Raw genomic sequence first — 18,746 nt, forward strand, 5'->3', positions numbered from 1 at the left:
ATCTCGCGCCTTGACTACTGCAATTCCCTTCTTATTGGCTTACCTCTACACAGGCTATCCCCCCTTTAATCCATTATGAATGCTGCCGCCAGACTCATCCATCTTACCAATCACTCAGTGTCCGCCGCTCCTCTCTGTCAAGCCCTCCACTGGCTTCCGCTCACCCAACTAATCAAATTCAAAATACTAACAACATGTTACAAAGCCATCCACAGCTTAGCCCCCAACTACATCACTAGCCTAGTCTCAAAATACCAACCTAATCGCTCTCTTAGTTCCTCTCAAAACCTTCTGCTCTCTAGCTCCCTTGTCACCTCCTCCCATGCTCACCTCCAGGACTTTACAAGAGCCTCTCCAATCCTGTGGAACTCCTTACCCTTATCTGTCCGATTATCTCCTACTCTATTAGCTTTTAGGCGATCTCTGAAAACCCTCCTCTTCAGAGAAGCCTATCCTACCCATACCTAACAACTCTACCTCCATTTTATCCAGCTGCCCATCCCCCTCGGTTACTGCCTTTTGTTTCACTTGACCCTCCCTTCTAGATTGTAAGCTCTAACGAGCATGGCCCTCTGATTCCTCCTGTATTGAATTGTACTGTAACTGTATTGTTTTCCCCCACACTGTAAAGCGCTGCGCAAACTGTTGGCGCTATATAAATCCTGTATAATAATAATAATAATCAGTGCCTGACCTCACAAATGCGCTTCTAGAAGAATGGTCGAATCTTTCCATAGACACACTCCTGAACTTTGTGGACAGCCTTCCCAGAAGAGTTGAAGCTGTTATAGTTGCAAAGGGTGGGCCAACTCAATATTGAACCCTACAGACTAAGACTGGGATGCCATTAAAGTTCATATGCATGTAAAGGCAGGCGTACCAATACTTTTGGTCATATAGTGTAGCAAACAATGTATTTGACAGCTCAGCACAGAAGTGCCTGAGCAGCAAAAATGCCAGTTGGCTGAGTGTACACACTCCAAAGTTCCCAGCCCTCCTCTGCCTTACACATATAAATTACTTTAGTAATTCAGTCATACAGCAAATCAGTAAATTTAGTAGATAAGTAGTTTAGATCACTTAAAATACTTCTCTGCTAAAAGCACTCATGATTATTTGTAATATTGTAACTGGAGTAATACTAACATCTGTATTAACATTAAAGAACACAGAAAAAAAATAAATGTTTTTATCAAATATCATACTCTTAGCTACTTTACTGTTAAATGTTTTTTAAATTCTTTCCAGATATTCAAATAAAACACAAGCAACATCTGCTGGAGGAAACTCAGATTCTAGAGGAGCCGAGACTCCCAAGATCAACCCTAGAGCCACAAAGATTTCCCATCAATGAGCATTATGTGAACCTGAATGTTATCTCCACCAGTCCATTCAAGGGACTTAACCAGAATGATCTAATAGAGACTGGGATAAAAAATTGGGAATTCCTGAAGGATACACAAACTAGACTGGAACACATTCCCCTCAACAGCCTGTTCAGCTGGAGCCACCAGTCACAATGTGTACCACATGCAGTAATGGTGAGTGGAGTGCCAGGAATAGGGAAGACCACTCTAATGAAGAAGATTGTCTCTGATTGGGCGAATGGAAAACTTTACCAGGGATTTGCTTTTGTCTTCTTCTTCAAATTCAGAGAACTCAATCATCTGGGTGAGATCAGTTTGGAGGAGATGATTCTTCAACAATATCCACATTTGGAGAGTCAGATTGCAAATATTTTACAACATCCTGTTGGAACTCTGTTTATATTTGATGGATTAGATGAAAGTATTCACCAAATTAATTTCAGATTTCATAAACTATTTCATCTGAAACAGAGAGGAAATGTTGGTGTGATTGTGGATAGTTTGGTAGGGCAGAGTCTTCTTATAGGTTGCTCCGTACTGATAACCAGCCGCTCAACCAGACTGGCATCAATTAACACCAAGATGTTCCAGAGAATGACTGAGATCATTGGGTTCCTTCACAAAGACCAACTGATCTACTTTAAACATTTCTTTAGAAACGAGGAACTATCAGAAAAGGCTTTTCATTATGTACAGGAGAATGACACACTGTACACTTTCTGTTATATCCCATCATACTGCTGGATCGTCTGTACAGTGTTATCAATGTGCTTCAGAGCCCAACCAACAAACACGGATCAGCTGATGACATCATTGCCCAAAACAGTGACTCAACTCTTTGTGACCTTTGTCTCCAACATTCTGGCCTGTCACAGCCAGAATAAGGATGACACTCCCACCTCCCGGGATCTTCTGACATCTATTGGACAGATGGCAGAACATGGAATCATGAATCACATGACTTTATTTGATCGTCGCCACCATATTGACTCATTCAGTGTGAGAACTGATAATGATCTCTTTTCATGTCTCATGATGGGATCTGGTCGGCCTCATGATGTGAATTACACCTTCTTACATCTCACTCTTCAGGAATTCCTTGCTGCTTTAGTTCATTTTATTAACTATAATCCCGACAGACTGCAAGAATCACTTGATAGGGCTCAATCATATAAAGACGGCCGTGCCGAACTATTCCTTCGTTATCTCTGCGGTCTCTCAGACTCTTCTACTAGATCCATGTTAGAGTCTCATGTGGGAGAAATGTCAACTAAGGCTTCCAGACACATCTTCTCCTGGATCCAGAGAAAGACAAAAGATCAAAAACCTGACAAATCTATCAGGGGAGCCAGAGATCTTCTAAATATATTCTATTGCCTCCATGAGAGCAGGAATAAGGAGTTAGTGTTACAATGTATCGGATCAAACAGAGATATTGACTTTTCTGGCATTACTCTCACCTCTGTAGATTGCTTTGTATTGTCTTTTATTCTTGAATACTCCGGAGAAAGAGAAAGCCTAAATCTAAAGGGATGTAACATTCAAAATGAAGGTTTAAGAAAACTTGTAGCAGCTTTACACACCATCAGGAATTTGAGGTAAAGGATAAATATTGACTAACACAAATCTATGTTAAACTGTAATTGCCAGGAAAAGAAAAGGTGCTTCAGCCTAGCGCTTTATGTGTGCCACATCCCTAATAATATTAGGCAAAAAATGGGGGTCCCCTTGTGGGATTTTATAGGCACATAAAATATAATATATATGAAAATATATGAAAAAAGGTAATTGAAAAAATATTATTTTATTGTAAACACAAAAATATAATAATTAAAAACAGTACAGGCAAAGAAGAGAAACAGGTGAATCAACCACAGTAGTCTGAACTGACACCCAACATGTTTCGAAGCCAAAGGGAAAATTTTGCTTCTTCTTCAGGGGATGGTTCAAACGGTACTCTAATGAATAAGAAAATATGAAAAATATAAAAGCCAAAGATTTTTTAAGGTTTTTTAGGAAGCAAACATTCCAAAATGACTCTTTAGAGTTTTACATGGTAATTTTGATGACATTAGCGAGTACTCACAGGGTTGAAAAAATAGCTGTGCTCAGGTAGCCTGCACGGTTAAAACCATCTGGTGGGTGCGAGTGTCCTTGCGACCAAATGCAATAGGTAAGGTGGTAGACGAATGTACTGGTCAGTAAACCAACAGCTGTTGAGGTCAGGTGTGTGGCCCACAATCAATGGACGTCTGAAGTCCTTAATTAGGAGAAGCCAGGAACAGCCTTTAAACATAGGTAAATGGCAAGGATGTAAGTAATGCCGATCTGAAGAGTAGACAGATCAGGGCTAAATACATTGATATATATAATCAAATGAGCAAAGAAGGGGAAATGTATAATAATGGATGTCGACATGTGAAATGGCCACATGTCTATATATATTATAATTAATATGTAGAAAGCATTATACCAAAAAATGTGCCTAAAAGGTAGCCCAACAAAAAGAGGGCAATAGGGTTACAATAAGAATGTCACTGCATATACATGTACAAAGCCGATCAAAGAGGAGTTTTTCTTTGAAAGGAATAGGCAGGAAATTAGATGAAAGATAAATACCTGGATGTTAATGATGGTAGAGCTAAACGGCGACCTCTCAGCACCACAGCCAGCAAACAAATGCGCTGGCTGCGTGTTGCGAGAGGTGCACTATAAGAGTGCTGGCTGATTAGCACAGGGCGTGTATCAGCTGGCTTCAGGGAAGGGCTTCCCGGAACGCCGGTGCCGAGCCCGCCCCCAACCAATATGCGTCACACATGACGCAACGTGGGCGGGATCGGCGTCTGCGCTCCACCGACACGGGGGTCAGAGCCGGAAGTGCAAATGCACTACGGCTGCTGATTGGTCCGGGCTGAACCGCAAGGGGACAGAGGATGGAAATAGGACCAAGTTACCACGCGAGCGCGGTATATGTCTCCCCGTGCCGGGACGCCCACTGGAGGAGGGGCACCACCCGGAGTCAACATAAATTGCTGAAGAGGGTTTACAAGAACCAAATTAAAGAAATGCAAGAGGAATATGAAAAGTATAATTGTATCAATCAAAGATAATTTAAGATTGTAATTGTTGCATATAAATATCAGCAAGGACACGACCCACAGATGTAAACGATTGCAGATACTGGAATACAAAATGACAAGGTCAACATACAGGGAACAGAAAAAATGCATGCAATGTATGACAGTAACAATGCAGTAAACATCAGAACATGCATATATGATTGTACATAACACTTTCAAAACATATAATTTTGGTATTAAAAAGAATTACATGTTAACACAGTATGGTACAGTATACTTGAGGCCAGAACAATAGAACATATAGATATATGGACACTGAGAATGTTATATGGGAGCCATAGATATAACTAAGGGTAGATGGCCATCTGATTAAGGCGGAGAGGATTAAATCTCCATTCCTCCAGAATTAAAACCCTCAAGAAAGGGCTTGAACGATAGAGATCCATTAAGTCCTGGGGGCTCAGTGGCCCTAAGCAAATAGATCCACCTTAGTTTGAGTTGGAGGAGGGACTTATTCCAGTCCCCTCCTCTAGGGGCGGGGTGAACTCGGTCAAGAATCAGAAATTTAACTTTAGGCATTTTTCCGGCATGTACAGTAGCCACGTGTCTACCCAAGGGTAGCTCAGGGTCCGCTTTCCTCATACTTAAAAGATGGCGGTATGTGCGTTGCCAAAACTCCTGCTTGGTCTTGCCAATGTAAAAACATTGGCAAGAACAAAGCAGGAGATAAACCATGCCTATCGTGCGGCAATTGGCAAAATGCTTAGGTCGATAGACATCTCCATTGGGCAATATGGGAGATCTTTGTGTAAACATGTAGCAACAATATTTGCAATTGCCGCACATGTATGTCCCTCTATATTTACAACAGGTGGACATATCAGTGTCGCGGAACTCGCTACGAATTATTTTGTCTCTCAATGCTGGGGCCCTTTTATAGGTGAAGTTAGGTGTATCTGATACATATTGGCCCAATACAGGATCCGAGGCCAGTAGGTGCCAGTGTTTGGAGACAATGCGTCTAATTTTTTGATGCTGTTGGTTATAGGGAGTTATAATCCTTATTGTGTCTTCCTTTCTAGGACCCACTGATGTTTTTGGAGCCAATAGTGTATCTCTATCACTCTTAAGGGCTCGTTGATAAGCCTGTTTTAGCGATTTCTTGGAATAACCCCTACGTAATAGGCGTTTTTGGAGGGCATCAGCGGCCGCTTGGAATAGTTTGAGGTCTGAACAATTTCGTCTTAACCTCAAGTACTGACTCGTGGGAATTGATCTAAGTAGAGGGGTAGGGTGGAAACTTGATCCATGCAATATTGTGTTTCCCGCGGTGGGTTTGCGGTAGAGATTACTCTGTAGGGTTTCGTTTTCACTACGTGTAATCTCGACATCCAGGAAAGTAATCCGATCAGGGTCCATGTTCATTGTAAATGAAAGGTTAAAGTCGTTTTTGTTCAATTGAACTAAGAAAGCTTGGAGGGATTCCATAGGGCCGTCCCAGATGAGGAACACGTCGTCGATGTACCTGGTCCAAAAAAGGATGTGACCAGTGTACATCGACATCGCGTCGTCATCCGAAAGAAAATGTTCCCACTCCCCCAGGTACAGGTTGGCATACGACGGAGCACAACAGGTGCCCATCGCTACCCCCTGTACCTGGAGGTAGTGGGAACCATTAAATGTAAACACATTATGTGTGAGGATATGTAGCAATAAGTCTAGCATAAACTCTCCATAGGCATCGAGTGGGTCCTAACCAGATATAGTATGCTTCACAGCTGCAATACCCCTGGAGTGGGGGATTGAGCTGTAGAGAGCCTCTACATCAATGGTGACTAAAATCGTGGTAGGGGGTATCCAGAGATCCTTAATTTTGTTGATGAAATGAATAGTGTCCTTTGTAAAGGAAGGTAACTTATGGACAAGGGGTTGAAGATATGCATCAACTAGCTTACTTGCGTTGTCTGTAATAGATCCGCATCCAGAAATGATCGGTCTTCCGGGAGGATCCGTGGTACTTTTGTGTACCTTTTGGGAGGCCATAAAATGTGGGGGTGACAGGAAATTTGGTGCGGACAAAATTCCAAGTGTCTTTGGAAAAAACGTTGTTAAGGTAGGCAGTATCCACCAACTGATAAAATTCCAAGTTATACTTGGTAACTATCTCTGGTATGATACGCCTATACCAATTGGTATTATTTAAGATATTTGTACACATTTTGATGTATTGGGTATTGTCCATTATCACAATGTTCCCCCCTTTGTCAGCCTGCTTGATGGTAATAGATTTATTGGTTGCCAAGATGTTAATTGCCTCTCTTTGTGCTTGAGAGATGTTAGGTTGGGATAGCGGACGTATATTTAGTTTTTCAACTTCCTTTGACACTATTTTTAAAAAAGCGTTGATATTTGCATTCTGAATGGGGGGGTAGGCATCAGATTTTTTGCGTAAATCAGTGCCTACTGTCTTTTGTTCTCTGGATTCAGACGAAATACCAGCGAGTAAGGAGGGAAGGTCCACACGATCTATAAGATCCTCGTTTTCTTCGAGGAGAGTAATTAACGTATCTAAAATGGGATCCTGTTCATATGGTTTTTGTTTATCTTTATGGTAGATGTATTTGAGATTTAATTTACGGGCAAATAAATGGAGATCCTTCACAAAATCAAATTTGTTAATGTTATTCGTGGGACAAAAATTAAGACCCTTTTGTAATATGAATAATTCAGATTCGGATAATTTGTAGCTGGATAAATTAATAATAGAAAAGTCCATATTATCTTGTGCTAAATTAGTGGGGGAATGGGGAGTGGCAATGGGAGGGGTTAAGTGAGAGGGAGAGGTGATGGGAGTGCAAGTGTGAGTTGTGAAGCTCGTTGGTGAACCACATCTAAAAAAGTTTGATCGTCTAAATGAGTAATGGAGGAGTGATGTGTGGGTAAATTGGACACATTAGTGGAGGGTGGTATTTGTTGTGAGGGGGGGATGTTAGACAATGGAGGTATTGATGGTGTAGGGAAAAGGGATAAACCCTCTTTGTGTTGGGGTTGGGTGTTAGACTTTTTAGATGCCGGGTCCGAGCCAAATGCATGAGGGCGCTTGGTGCGTTCCATAGGTGTTTTGTGGTTCTTCACAAAGGGTGGTAATTTAGTTATTTGTTGAGGTGCTGGGGCATTGGAGTCCCTATTAAGTGGTCGAATGTAGTGTTGGTTGTTTGTCCAATGGAAAGCCTTGCCTTGTAAATAGGTGTTTTTATCCTTGTTTAGAATTTTTTGTTTTTTGACAAGGGTATTTTTATTGAAGGTGTCTAGTTGTTATTTTAATTTAGCTTCCCGATGGGGAAACGTAGTATGACTTTTATACCTTTTTAATTTTTCGCATGTAGAAGCTATATATTTATCCAGCTCCGTGGTTCTTAAGGAATATTCCTCAATGAGGAGGTTCATAAGAGCCACTGAGCATTGTTGTAGGGCTTGTTCCCATTTGGTTTTAAAAGAAGGAGTTGGGTCCTCAAGTATCGGAAAAACTTGGGCTCTAAGGCCAAACGGGCTAACATTTTCTTTTATGTGTTCCTGGAAAGATCTAATGTTCCAAAAGAACATCGATTTTTTCTCTAACATTTTGGACAAATGAAAGAACATAGATGACAATTCTGTCTCTATAAATTCATTGTCCTCGAAGTCTTGTTGATATTGTTGCATGAGATTATTCCAACTATCCCCGATGAGACCTGACAAAATGGTGTCCTGAGTCATTATAAAAGTTGAACAAAGAATCAAATAATCAGAAAAGATAAACAAATAGAATGTTTAGTTTTTTGGGGGGTAAACTCTAGGATAAACTGCAGAGGCAAAAACCTAAAATAAACGGTAGGCTAAAGAAAGCGGCGGGGGCGGTATCTACTACCAAAAATGAATAGAAAAGGTGCTTCAGCCTAGCGCTTTATGTGTGCCACATCCCTAATAATATTAGGCAAAAAATGGGGGTCCCCTTGTGGGATTTTATAGGCACATAAAATATAATATATATGAAAATATATGAAAAAAGGTAATTGAAAAAATATTATTTTATTGTAAACACAAAAATATAATAATTAAAAACAGTACAGGCAAAGAAGAGAAACAGGTGAATCAACCACAGTAGTCTGAACTGACACCCAACATGTTTCGAAGCCAAAGGGAAAATTTTGCTTCTTCTTCAGGGGATGGTTCAAACGGTACTCTAATGAATAAGAAAATATGAAAAATATAAAAGCCAAAGATTTTTTAAGGTTTTTTAGGAAGAAAACATTCCAAAATGACTCTTTAGAGTTTTACATGGTAATTTTGATGACATTAGCGAGTACTCACAGGGTTGAAAAAATAGCTGTGCTCAGGTAGACTGCACGGTTAAAACCATCTGGTGGGTGCGAGTGTCCTTGCGACCAAATGCAATAGGTAAGGTGGTAGACGAATGTACTGGTCAGTAAACCAACAGCTGTTGAGGTCAGGTGTGTGGCCCACAATCAATGGACGTCTGAAGTCCTTAATTAGGAGAAGCCAGGAACAGCCTTTAAACATAGGTAAATGGCAAGGATGTAAGTAATGCCGATCTGAAGAGTAGACTGATCAGGGCTAAATACATTGATATATATAATCAAATGAGCAAAGAAGGGGAAATGTATAATAATGGATGTCGACATGTGAAATGGCCACATGTCTATATATATTATAATTAATATGTAGAAAGCATTATACCAAAAAATGTGCCAAAAAGGTAGCCCAACAAAAAGAGGGCAATAGGGTTACAATAAGAATGTCACTGCATATACATGTACAAAGTCGATCAAAGAGGAGTTTTTCTTTGAAAGGAATAGGCAGGAAATTAGATGAAAGATAAATACCTGGATGTTAATGATGGTAGAGCTAAACGGCGACCTCTCAGCACCACAGCCAGCAAACAAATGCGCTGGCTGCGTGTTGCGAGAGGTGCACTATAAGAGTGCTGGCTGATTAGCACAGGGCGTGTATCAGCTGGCTTCAGGGAAGGGCTTCCCGGAACGCCGGTGCCGAGCCCGCCCCCGCCCCCAACCAATATGCGTCACACATGACGCAACGTGGGCGGGATCGGCGTCTGCGCTCCACCGACACGGGGGTCAGAGCCGGAAGTGCAAATGCACTACGGCTGCTGATTGGTCCGGGCTGAACCGCAAGGGGACAGAGGATGGAAATAGGACCAAGTTACCACGCGAGCGCGGTATATGTCTCCCCGTGCCGGGACGCCCACTGGAGGAGGGGCACCACCCGGAGTCAACATAAATTGCTGAAGAGGGTTTACAAGAACCAAATTAAAGAAATGCAAGAGGAATATGAAAAGTTGTATCAATCAAAGATAATTTAAGATTGTAATTGTTGCATATAAATATCAGCAAGGACACGACCCACAGATGTAAACGATTGCAGACACTGGAATACAAAATGACAAGGTCAACATACAGGGAACAGAAAAAATGCATGCAATGTATGACAGTAACAATGCAGTAAACATCAGAACATGCATATATGATTGTACATAACACTTTCAAAACATATAATTTTGGTATTAAAAAGAATTACATGTTAACACAGTATGGTACAGTATACTTGAGGCCAGAACAATAGAACATATAGATATATGGACACTGAGAATGTTATATGGGAGCCATAGATATAACTAAGGGTAGATGGCCATCTGATTGAGGCGGAGAGGATTAAATCTCCATTCCTCCAGAATTAAAACCCTCAAGAAAGGGCTTGAACGATAGAGATCCATTAAGTCCTGGGGGCTCAGTGGCCCTAAGCAAATAGATCCACCTTAGTTCGAGTTGGAGGAGGGACTTATTCCAGTCCCCTCCTCTAGGGGCGGGGTGAACTCGGTCAAGAATCAGAAATTTAACTTTAGGCATTTTTCCGGCATGTACAGTAGCCACGTGTCTACCCAAGGGTAGCTCAGGGTCCGCTTTCCTCATACTTAAAAGATGGCGGTATGCGCGTTGCCAAAACTCCTGCTTGGTCTTGCCAATGTAAAAACATTGTAAATTGTAAAAACTGTAATTGCCATGTCAAGGAATCACACCGATGGTAACTTGCTTACCAGAGTAAAATCCTTGTTTAGAGGAGGAGGAATGAGGAGAGAACCTTGGATTTGAGGCTGGGTTCACACTGGTGCGAATTGGATGTGGATTTTCCGCATCCAATTTGCATGTCAGGAGACTGTGACCAGCTCTCAATGGCCGTTTCACACAGCTCCGGGACAGCTGCGGAGCTGTTTGCAGGAAATTCTTGTGCATCTTCTGGTCCATTTCAGGTTCAAATTCAGCAAAAAATTCAGACCGAATTTGGACCTAAAACTGTAAACAGGAGGCACCAGACTTCCTGCTGCAAGCTGCTCTGCAATCCAGTGTGAACCCAGCCTAAAAGTAATGTCATCACAGCCTGCAATACCACTGACTGCCTTTGGAGGACGACTCAGCCAAATCTAACTAGCTGGAGACATACAGGCAGATACAAATCTTGCATACTCTAAAGGCCCGTACACACGTACCGATCTGCCGATTGTAGGCTTGTTAGTATGATGCCTCCGACAGCCGACAGCGCACGTTCGGCCGAAAAGAATCTGTCATGCAAGCATTAAAATTTTTGTATGCCGACACCAGAGCGGCCGATTGTTCGCCAGTCAGTACAGAATTCGGCCGACAGACCGCAGATTTGCAAGACTGGGCATGCTCAGAAAAGAAAAACACAGGGAAAGTTAACCATTACATGACATCACTTCTGCAGTCGGCTGTAGTCGGCAGACAAAATTCTTGTGCAGTCTTTTGCACTTTTCAACAGACACCGACAGCCCTGGGCAAAAGACGGCTGATCTGTCGGCCGACGATCGGTACGTGTGTACGGGGCTTTAGAGGCCTTTCACACTGATACATTTTTGATGCACTTTTTGTGTTTTAAAAAGCAGGAGAGAAAATGTATCCCTTTAAATAATATGTAATTATTCACACTGCAAAAGTGTGCTGCATTTTAAAAAGTCTTGCATGCTGCATCTTTGGTGCACTTTCTATTGTAAGTCAATGGGAAGCCATCAAAAGCACATCAATAGCACATCAGTGTGGAAGGGCCCTTTGGGTTGAGAAGCAGCTTTTTGATTCTCATACACTTCTGAGATTATTATTATTATTATTATTATTATTATTATACAGGATTTATATAGCGCCAACAGTTTGCACAGCGCATAACAATGTGAGGGAAGACAATACAGTTACAGTACAATTCAATACAGGAGGAATTGGAGGGCCCTGCTCCTTAGAGCTTACAATCTAGAAGGGAGAGTCAAGTGAAACAAAAGGCAATAACCGTGGGGGATGGATGGAGACATGGAGGTATGGTTGTTAGGTGTGGGTAGGATAGATTGTGTGTTGGTAATCAATACAGGGCTCTTTACAGAGGGAATAATTGCAAAGCAAGGAAAATAAACAAATTGATCAGTAGTAAAAAGCAGCACACATTGTTAGGCACACAATTAACCCCTTGATTGGTAATGATTAAGCGATCTTAGAATCGTGAAACACGTTTACCTGTCCTGTGTCTATGTGAAGCATTGTATGGATTATATTCTACGGGGGAATAAACACTTCATCCTTCAACTTCTCCTGAGTGCGGTCACTGTTTCTTTGAATAGTTGACGTTGATAGTTGATAGTTTAGATGACGGATTCGACCTGCACCGGAGCAATTTTTCTCACCTGAGTGGCTCTCCTCCTCCTACCCATAACCCCTTGATTGCCCCTAGATGTTAACCCCTTCCCAGCCAGTGTCATTAGTACAGTGACATGTATAATATATATATTATATGTATAATATTATCACTGATCACTGTATTAGTGTCGCTGGTGATGTCAGTGGCAGTTAGTCAGTTCCCACAAAGTGTAAGTTGGTGGTACTATCACAGTCCCACTATAGGTTGCTAATCTCTGACATTACTAGTATAAGTAAAAGAAAATCCTGTATACATCCCATCGTTTGTAGGCACTATAGTGTTCACACAAACCAATTGATATATGCTTTTTTTTTTTTTACCAAAGACAGCAGAAAAACATTTTTTCTTATTGGATGTTTTATAGCAGAAAGTAAAACATTTTTTTTTTTCAAAATTTTAGGTTTTTTGTTCATACAATAAAAGCTTAAAAAAAACAAATAAACAGTGGTGTGCAAATACCACCAAAAGAAAGTTTTATTTGTTTGGGTACAGCGTTGCATGACCGCGCAAATACCAGTTAAAGTAACGCAGTTCTAATTAGCAAAGAATGGACTGGTCAGGAAGGGGGTAAAATCTTTCAGAGCTCAAGTGGTTAATAAGCCCCCCCCCCCAACATTTGCTGCATTATTTTTTCAAAGCACTCTAAGTGCCTCTAATAAAAATACATATAATTAAAACTCAGTTTCCATTGAATTAAACCTAATTTAATTTGTTTTAAGTATTTACTTGTTTTGAAATGACATTGACTCTTTAACACTGTGGTGTTGGTGGGGCGCAGTTTGCCATCTTCGCCCTGGTCACCTGATGACCTTGTCCCGGCACTGCACACACAGATGATTGTCTGGCAGATGCGATAGCTTCCACACACTCACACTAATCTGTATGCAATCAGCAGCCATACAATGCAATTTCATCCATAATAACAGTGAATTTACAACCAAGCACACTGGTAATATAATGCAACAATCTCTCTAGGAGTATGAATTATTAGCTCAGTACACAGAAGGCCACTTATTTATTTATTATTTTCCATTTAATATCCCTAAGGAACAATGCGAGGAAATAAGTACAAGGATAAAATAATAAAGAAAAAAGAAGGAAAAAATTACATACAAAAATATTACAATTTTCCTCTGGGTTTTAAAAAGTCCAGTTTGGAACCTTTAGATTTCAAAGAGATCCGGGTGGGATGAAATCTCCAATCCTGGGACCAGGTCTTGGGAACAGCCAGCACACTGATTGTGCAGGTGGGTCTGGGCCTTTTCGTAGAGACAGGACCCGGGTTCTGGGCTCCACCCCGGCAGACAGGAGGTCTGGCCCAGGAGTCACGTGGGAGTCAGTGCAGCACGAGGCTGCTATCCGTGTGCACCCTGTTGGGTGAGCGAAGTCTGTGGGAGACAGACAAGGGTCTGGAGTTTGAGGCCAGAGCAGCAGCGCTGCAAGTACAAGCCAGGTGGGCTGCAAGTTCAAGCCAGAGGGGCTGAATGATCAGTTATTTTGCTTACGACTGAAATGATGAAACCCCTGCGAGGGAAATCCTGTTTTCTCTTACGTCCTCTGACAGTTGCCGCCCACTCATACAGTCTTCACTTATGGGTATTGGTCTTATCCACAGGAGTAAGCTAGGCAGAAGATTTTGTTAGAAACATTCACAAAACTTTGCATAGACACACCTACAGGGGGCTGTCCCTCTGGTCCAATACCCCCGGCTAGCCTCATTCCCAATTCAGTTTGTCTTTTGCCTAGTCAGGAGTAGGCAGTCTTCCCTTGGCTGGGGCTACAGTCTCAGCCTTTTCTCTGTTTTCTTGATTTTTTATTTCTGCTAAGTGTTTTTTCTTTACACTGATAGCTTTTTATTTGTTCCTGCGCTTAGTTAGTCAGGCTTCAGAAGACTACGGCGTTTGCGGAGCTGGGAATCGGACTGGTTATCCTAGAGCCTTACGGAATCCCAGCCCGCCATCAAGTGTTTAGCAGGCTATGCGTACGCCCTGGCCTCGCAAATGACCTGTCCCTGTCCTCAGGGACAAAGCCAGCGAAGTGGCCACTTCGCTAGGATGTCTCAACTGCGGTACACCACGTGTTGCTAGAATCCTGTTTGGCTGACGGCACCCCCACCCGGGTGGGAGGCTTCCTTTCGCAGAGAGGCACCCACGCTTTCGCTGGATTGGTGAGTACCATGCTACCCCCTCTGTCTATGGCATTGTATGTCCGGGGGTGTATGTGGGGCCTCTGTCATGGGGATGGCAGTCTGTTTTGGAGTCTGTGTTATCCCCCTCATGTCTGTCTGTGTGGTCCCCGCATGTCCCTCACGGTCCCTGCGGGGGCGCTATTTGTGGTCATGCCGCGCTGTGGGGGTCCCTGAGCCCCTCGGTAATGTTTGTGTGACGTTTGTGGGTGCAGGCATGGTTGTGGGGGCCGCCGCGGTGTAAAAATCACGGGACCGCCATTTTGGGTGTAGGCAGGCTGTTTTGGCTTCACGTGTGGGCATCAACAGCCATTTTCTCTGTAGTGTATTCGCGCCCTTTCGGGCGCCATCTTTAGTGTGGGCAATGTATTTGTTCATGTGCTCGGTGGCCATTTTCCCGGACCCTCCCCATAGATTTACATTGGCAACCATTTTTCCTTGGCTTAGTCCTACTTTGGCCTCTAGCGGCGTGACATCATTCCCTTTTTCCAGGCAGCTGGATCGAGCTACAAGCGTGGTACTGTACAGATGCACTTCTGGGGGGCTTTTATGCTGTTTTATGCTGTTTTTTGTCAGTATTTAGCAACGCTGGCTAGTCCTCATTGCTGTGCATTGTGGTGGAATCTGCCGCTGTCGCTGATTTAAAGTGCCAGCGCCATAAAATTTTTAAGTGTGTTTATGGAGTCCCAGGACAGCAAATTCCCCCCAGCGCTGGTGGAGGGTTCAGATACGCCTGAATCCTCTGGGATAGGCTCCCTTACTGCTGCACTTGCGACTTTAGCTTCTTAAGTGATCCTGTTGATGTCTGCGAGGGCTTCTAGCAAAAGGCCCAGGTTTTTTCTTAATCTTCTGATTCAGAGCTAGATATGGTTGCCATGGACAGTGACCCCCCTGAGGGGTCTCAGTCCTCTCAGTCGGGGGGTAGGAGGAAGAGGGGGAGGTCTCCCCCTCTGGGTCAGCCAGTAAAAGCACTGCAATGTCTGCGCTCATTGGTTCTATTAAAGATACGCTACATTTAGAGGATGAGCCCCACCCGCCGGGTAAACGGTCTTCCTTTGGGACCCGCAGAACCCAGTAAGCGGCTCAGGTATTTCCCTGTCCCGCTGAGTTTCACGAACCGGTGAACGAACAATGGCGCAATTTCAAGCTCAATTTTGTGGTACCTAAGCGGTTTTAGTACCGTTATCCCTTTGCGTCTCCAACGGATTTGCGCTGGGCTGTGGCCCCTAAGGTGGACTACACAGTATCCAGATTACACAAGGCCACTCTGATGCCCACGGAGGCTTATCCGGTGCTTAGAGACCCGGTGGATAGGTGGGTGGAATCTCTTACCCGCCACTCCTATATGGTGGCAGGTTCCTTGATGAAGCCCATGTTCGTCTCAGTAATGGTCTCTCAGGCTTGGTGGAGTGGACTAAGGTGCTCAGATGCACCCTTGTGGCTAATTCCGCCCCTCCTGCTACTTTGGAGACGAGACGGTGGACCAAATTATTCAGGCTGTTTTATACCTGTATGATGCGGCCTTGGATGAGGCCCCTTTAGTCTCACGCTTATCTGCTGTCGCAGTGATAATCCGTCGCCTTGGGTGGCTGTAGAGCCGGTTGGCCGACCAGACTTCAAGGAAGACGGTGTCTGACATCTCTTATGCAGGGAATCGTCTTTTTGGGGACTCCCTGGACGAGTTGGTTAAGGGGGTCACTGGGGGTAAAAGCACTCTGCTGCCCCATGTGTCCAAGGGTAAGTTTTTCCACGGTAAGCGGGGCCCTTCCTTTAAACCTAACCAGGGGTCTTTTTGTGCCTTTAAGGCACAAGACAAGGGCAAATCCTTAAGGGCCTCTGGTGGCCAGAAGAAGCCTTGGGCGAGCAAGTCAATAGCTGTCCACACTGGCACGGCGGCCCAGTCCACCTCGACCTGAAGGGACGCCCTCACCCGTTCAGGGGTGGGGGGACGCCTGCGCTTTTTTCCCGAACCTTGGCTGACCCGGATTCAGGACAGGTGTTTCAGGAACTCATTCGGTCGGGGTACAAGATCGCATTCCGATCACGCCCAGCAGACAGATTCTTTCCCTCGAATCTTCATTTGACCCCCGATCGTTTTCACGATCTTCAACGGGCGGTTCAGGATCTCCTCGCCCAGGGGGTGATCGTCCCGGTGCCACATCGGGACAGATTTCGGGGATTTTTTTACTCTAATATGTTTACGGTGCCCCCGGAAGGGGGGCAAGGTGCGTCCGATTCTGGACTTACAGTTTCGAAACTTCTTTGTGCGGGTTCAAAAATTCCGTATGGAATCCCTCTGATCGGTGGTGGCCTCTCTGAGCCCAGGAGATTTCCTGGCTTCAATTGACCTCATGGATGCGTATCTACACATCCCTATATTCGAGGGTCATCAGAGGTACCTCCGATTCGCACTCGCGGAGGAGCACTATCAGTTTGTGGCATTACCTTTCGGTCTCGCTTCGGCTCCTAGGGTGTTTACCAACGTTTTTGGCTCCTGTTCTGGCCCTGTTGCGGGCGCAGGGGATCGCAATCCTTGGATATCTGGATGATCTCCTGTTAAGGTCGAGTTCCAATCCAAATCTGTTGCGCGATCTGTCAACCACAGTTCAGACACTCCAGGAGTTCGGGTGGACCATCAACTTTCAGAAGTTGACATTGTCCCCTTCTGTTTGTCTCCCTTACCTGGGAATGGTCCTGGACTCTGCCCATGCGAAAGTTTTCCTGCTGGAGAACAAACTCCGGACTCTGCAGATCGAGGTGAGGTCCCTCAGGGACAACGTATCCTCATCACTCAGGACCTGCATGCAGTCCCTAGGATTGATGGTGTCAGCCTTCGAGGCGATACCGTTTGCACAGTTCCACACGCGATCTCTGCAAGCGGAGATCCTAGCCAGGCATTCTCAGTCCATGGAAAGGAGGATATCTTTGAGTCACCAGGTCAGAGCGGACCTTCTGTGGTGGCTCCAGTCTCCGGCTCTGACGGAAGGGGAATCCTTCCGGCCGTTGTTCTGGACGGTGCTCACCACGGACGCCAGCCTGTCAGGCTGGGGTGGCGTTCTGGGCAATTTGTCTGCCCAGGGCACTTGGTGGGAGGAGGAATCCTCCCTACCGATAAATGTCTTGGAACTGCGGGCGATCAGACTGTTTGCTCCATTGGTCGGATCATCTTCGGGGGCCGCCTTGTGCGTGTGCAGACGGACAATGCAACTGCGGTGGCTTACATCAACCACCAAGGGGGCACCAGGAGTGTCCGGGCGGCCCAGGTAGTGACCAAAGTTCTGTCTTGGGCCGAGAAGCAGGTCCCGGCAATTTCGGCAGTTCACATTCCGGGTGTGGAGAACTGTCAGGCTGACTATTTGAGTCGCCAGACCCTGGACCAGGGGGAATGGTCCCTGCACCCGGAGGTGTTTCAGATGCTGTGTGCGCGATGGGGATCCCCGTATAGATGCTGTGTGTGAATCCTAAACATCCTACGGAGTCTCCTTGCCTTCCTTGGATGTAGTCCGGGCGTTCAGGGTTACCTGTCGTCTGCTGAATCCTTCCCAAAAGTCTGATTCTCTTTTTGTCCTTCCTGAGGGACCTCAGTAGGGTGTGGCTGCGTCTGCAATGACCATTTTTGAATGGTTCAGACGGATGGTTGTTCAGGCTTATTCGCTTATGGAACGGGTTCCGCCCTTCTCTGTCACGGCGCACTTTCCCGGGCGGTGGGTGCATTTTGGGGCCTTTCGCCATCAGGCGTCGGTGTCCCGAGTATGCTAAGTGGCGACCTGGTCGTCCGTGGTCACCTTTCCAAATTTTGCATATATTTGCAAACTTGATGTTTGGGCATCGGCAGATGCCTCCTTTGGCCGCACAGTTCTGAATGCGGCAGTACTTTGGGGGAGACATGGCGTTTTAGCCTGTCCCCTCCTGTTGGGGTTTTTTCCCCTTTGGTTAATTTGCCTTCCTGGGTTTGTTCGCCTTCCTGTTACCCAGTGGGTTACCTTTCTGGTTCAGATATGGTTCTTTTATCTGACCTTGGGTGCCGCGTTGCTTTTGAGACGGTTGCGTTTCCCACCCCTCATGTCTACACTGCTTTGGGACGTCCCATAAGTGAAGACTGTATGAGTGGGTGGCGACTGTCAGAGGACGTAAGAGAAAATAGAATTTTTGTAAGAACTTACCGTAAAATTATTTTCTCTGAGTCCTCTGACAGTCGCCACCCCCCCGCCCCTCTTTTTGGGGTTCATGGACTATCTACTGCTTGCTACCAAACTGAATTGGGAATGAGGCTAGCCGGGGGTATTGGACCAGAGGGACAGCCCCCTGTAGGTGTGTCTATGCAAAGTTTTGTGAATGTTT

At 44.6% G+C, this 18,746-nt stretch overlaps 1 protein-coding gene across 1 annotated transcript in view; it reads left to right on the forward strand.

Annotated features, from left to right (window-relative positions):
• The window catches only part of LOC309556402 (NACHT, LRR and PYD domains-containing protein 3-like), a gene marked incomplete at both ends in the record, with an annotated part of 545,473 nt that overhangs the window by 196,111 nt on the left and 330,616 nt on the right, over positions 1-18,746 (forward strand). Inside the window, one exon of the mRNA XM_082258866.1 lies at positions 1,249-2,965. Coding sequence (XP_082114992.1) covers positions 1,249-2,965 — 1,717 coding nt within the window. The remainder of the gene's footprint in view (positions 1-1,248; positions 2,966-18,746) is intronic.

Source organism: Pelophylax lessonae, assembly GCF_965119305.1.
Source record: "Pelophylax lessonae genome assembly, chromosome: 5".
NCBI classification, from domain to species: domain Eukaryota; kingdom Metazoa; phylum Chordata; class Amphibia; order Anura; family Ranidae; genus Pelophylax; species Pelophylax lessonae.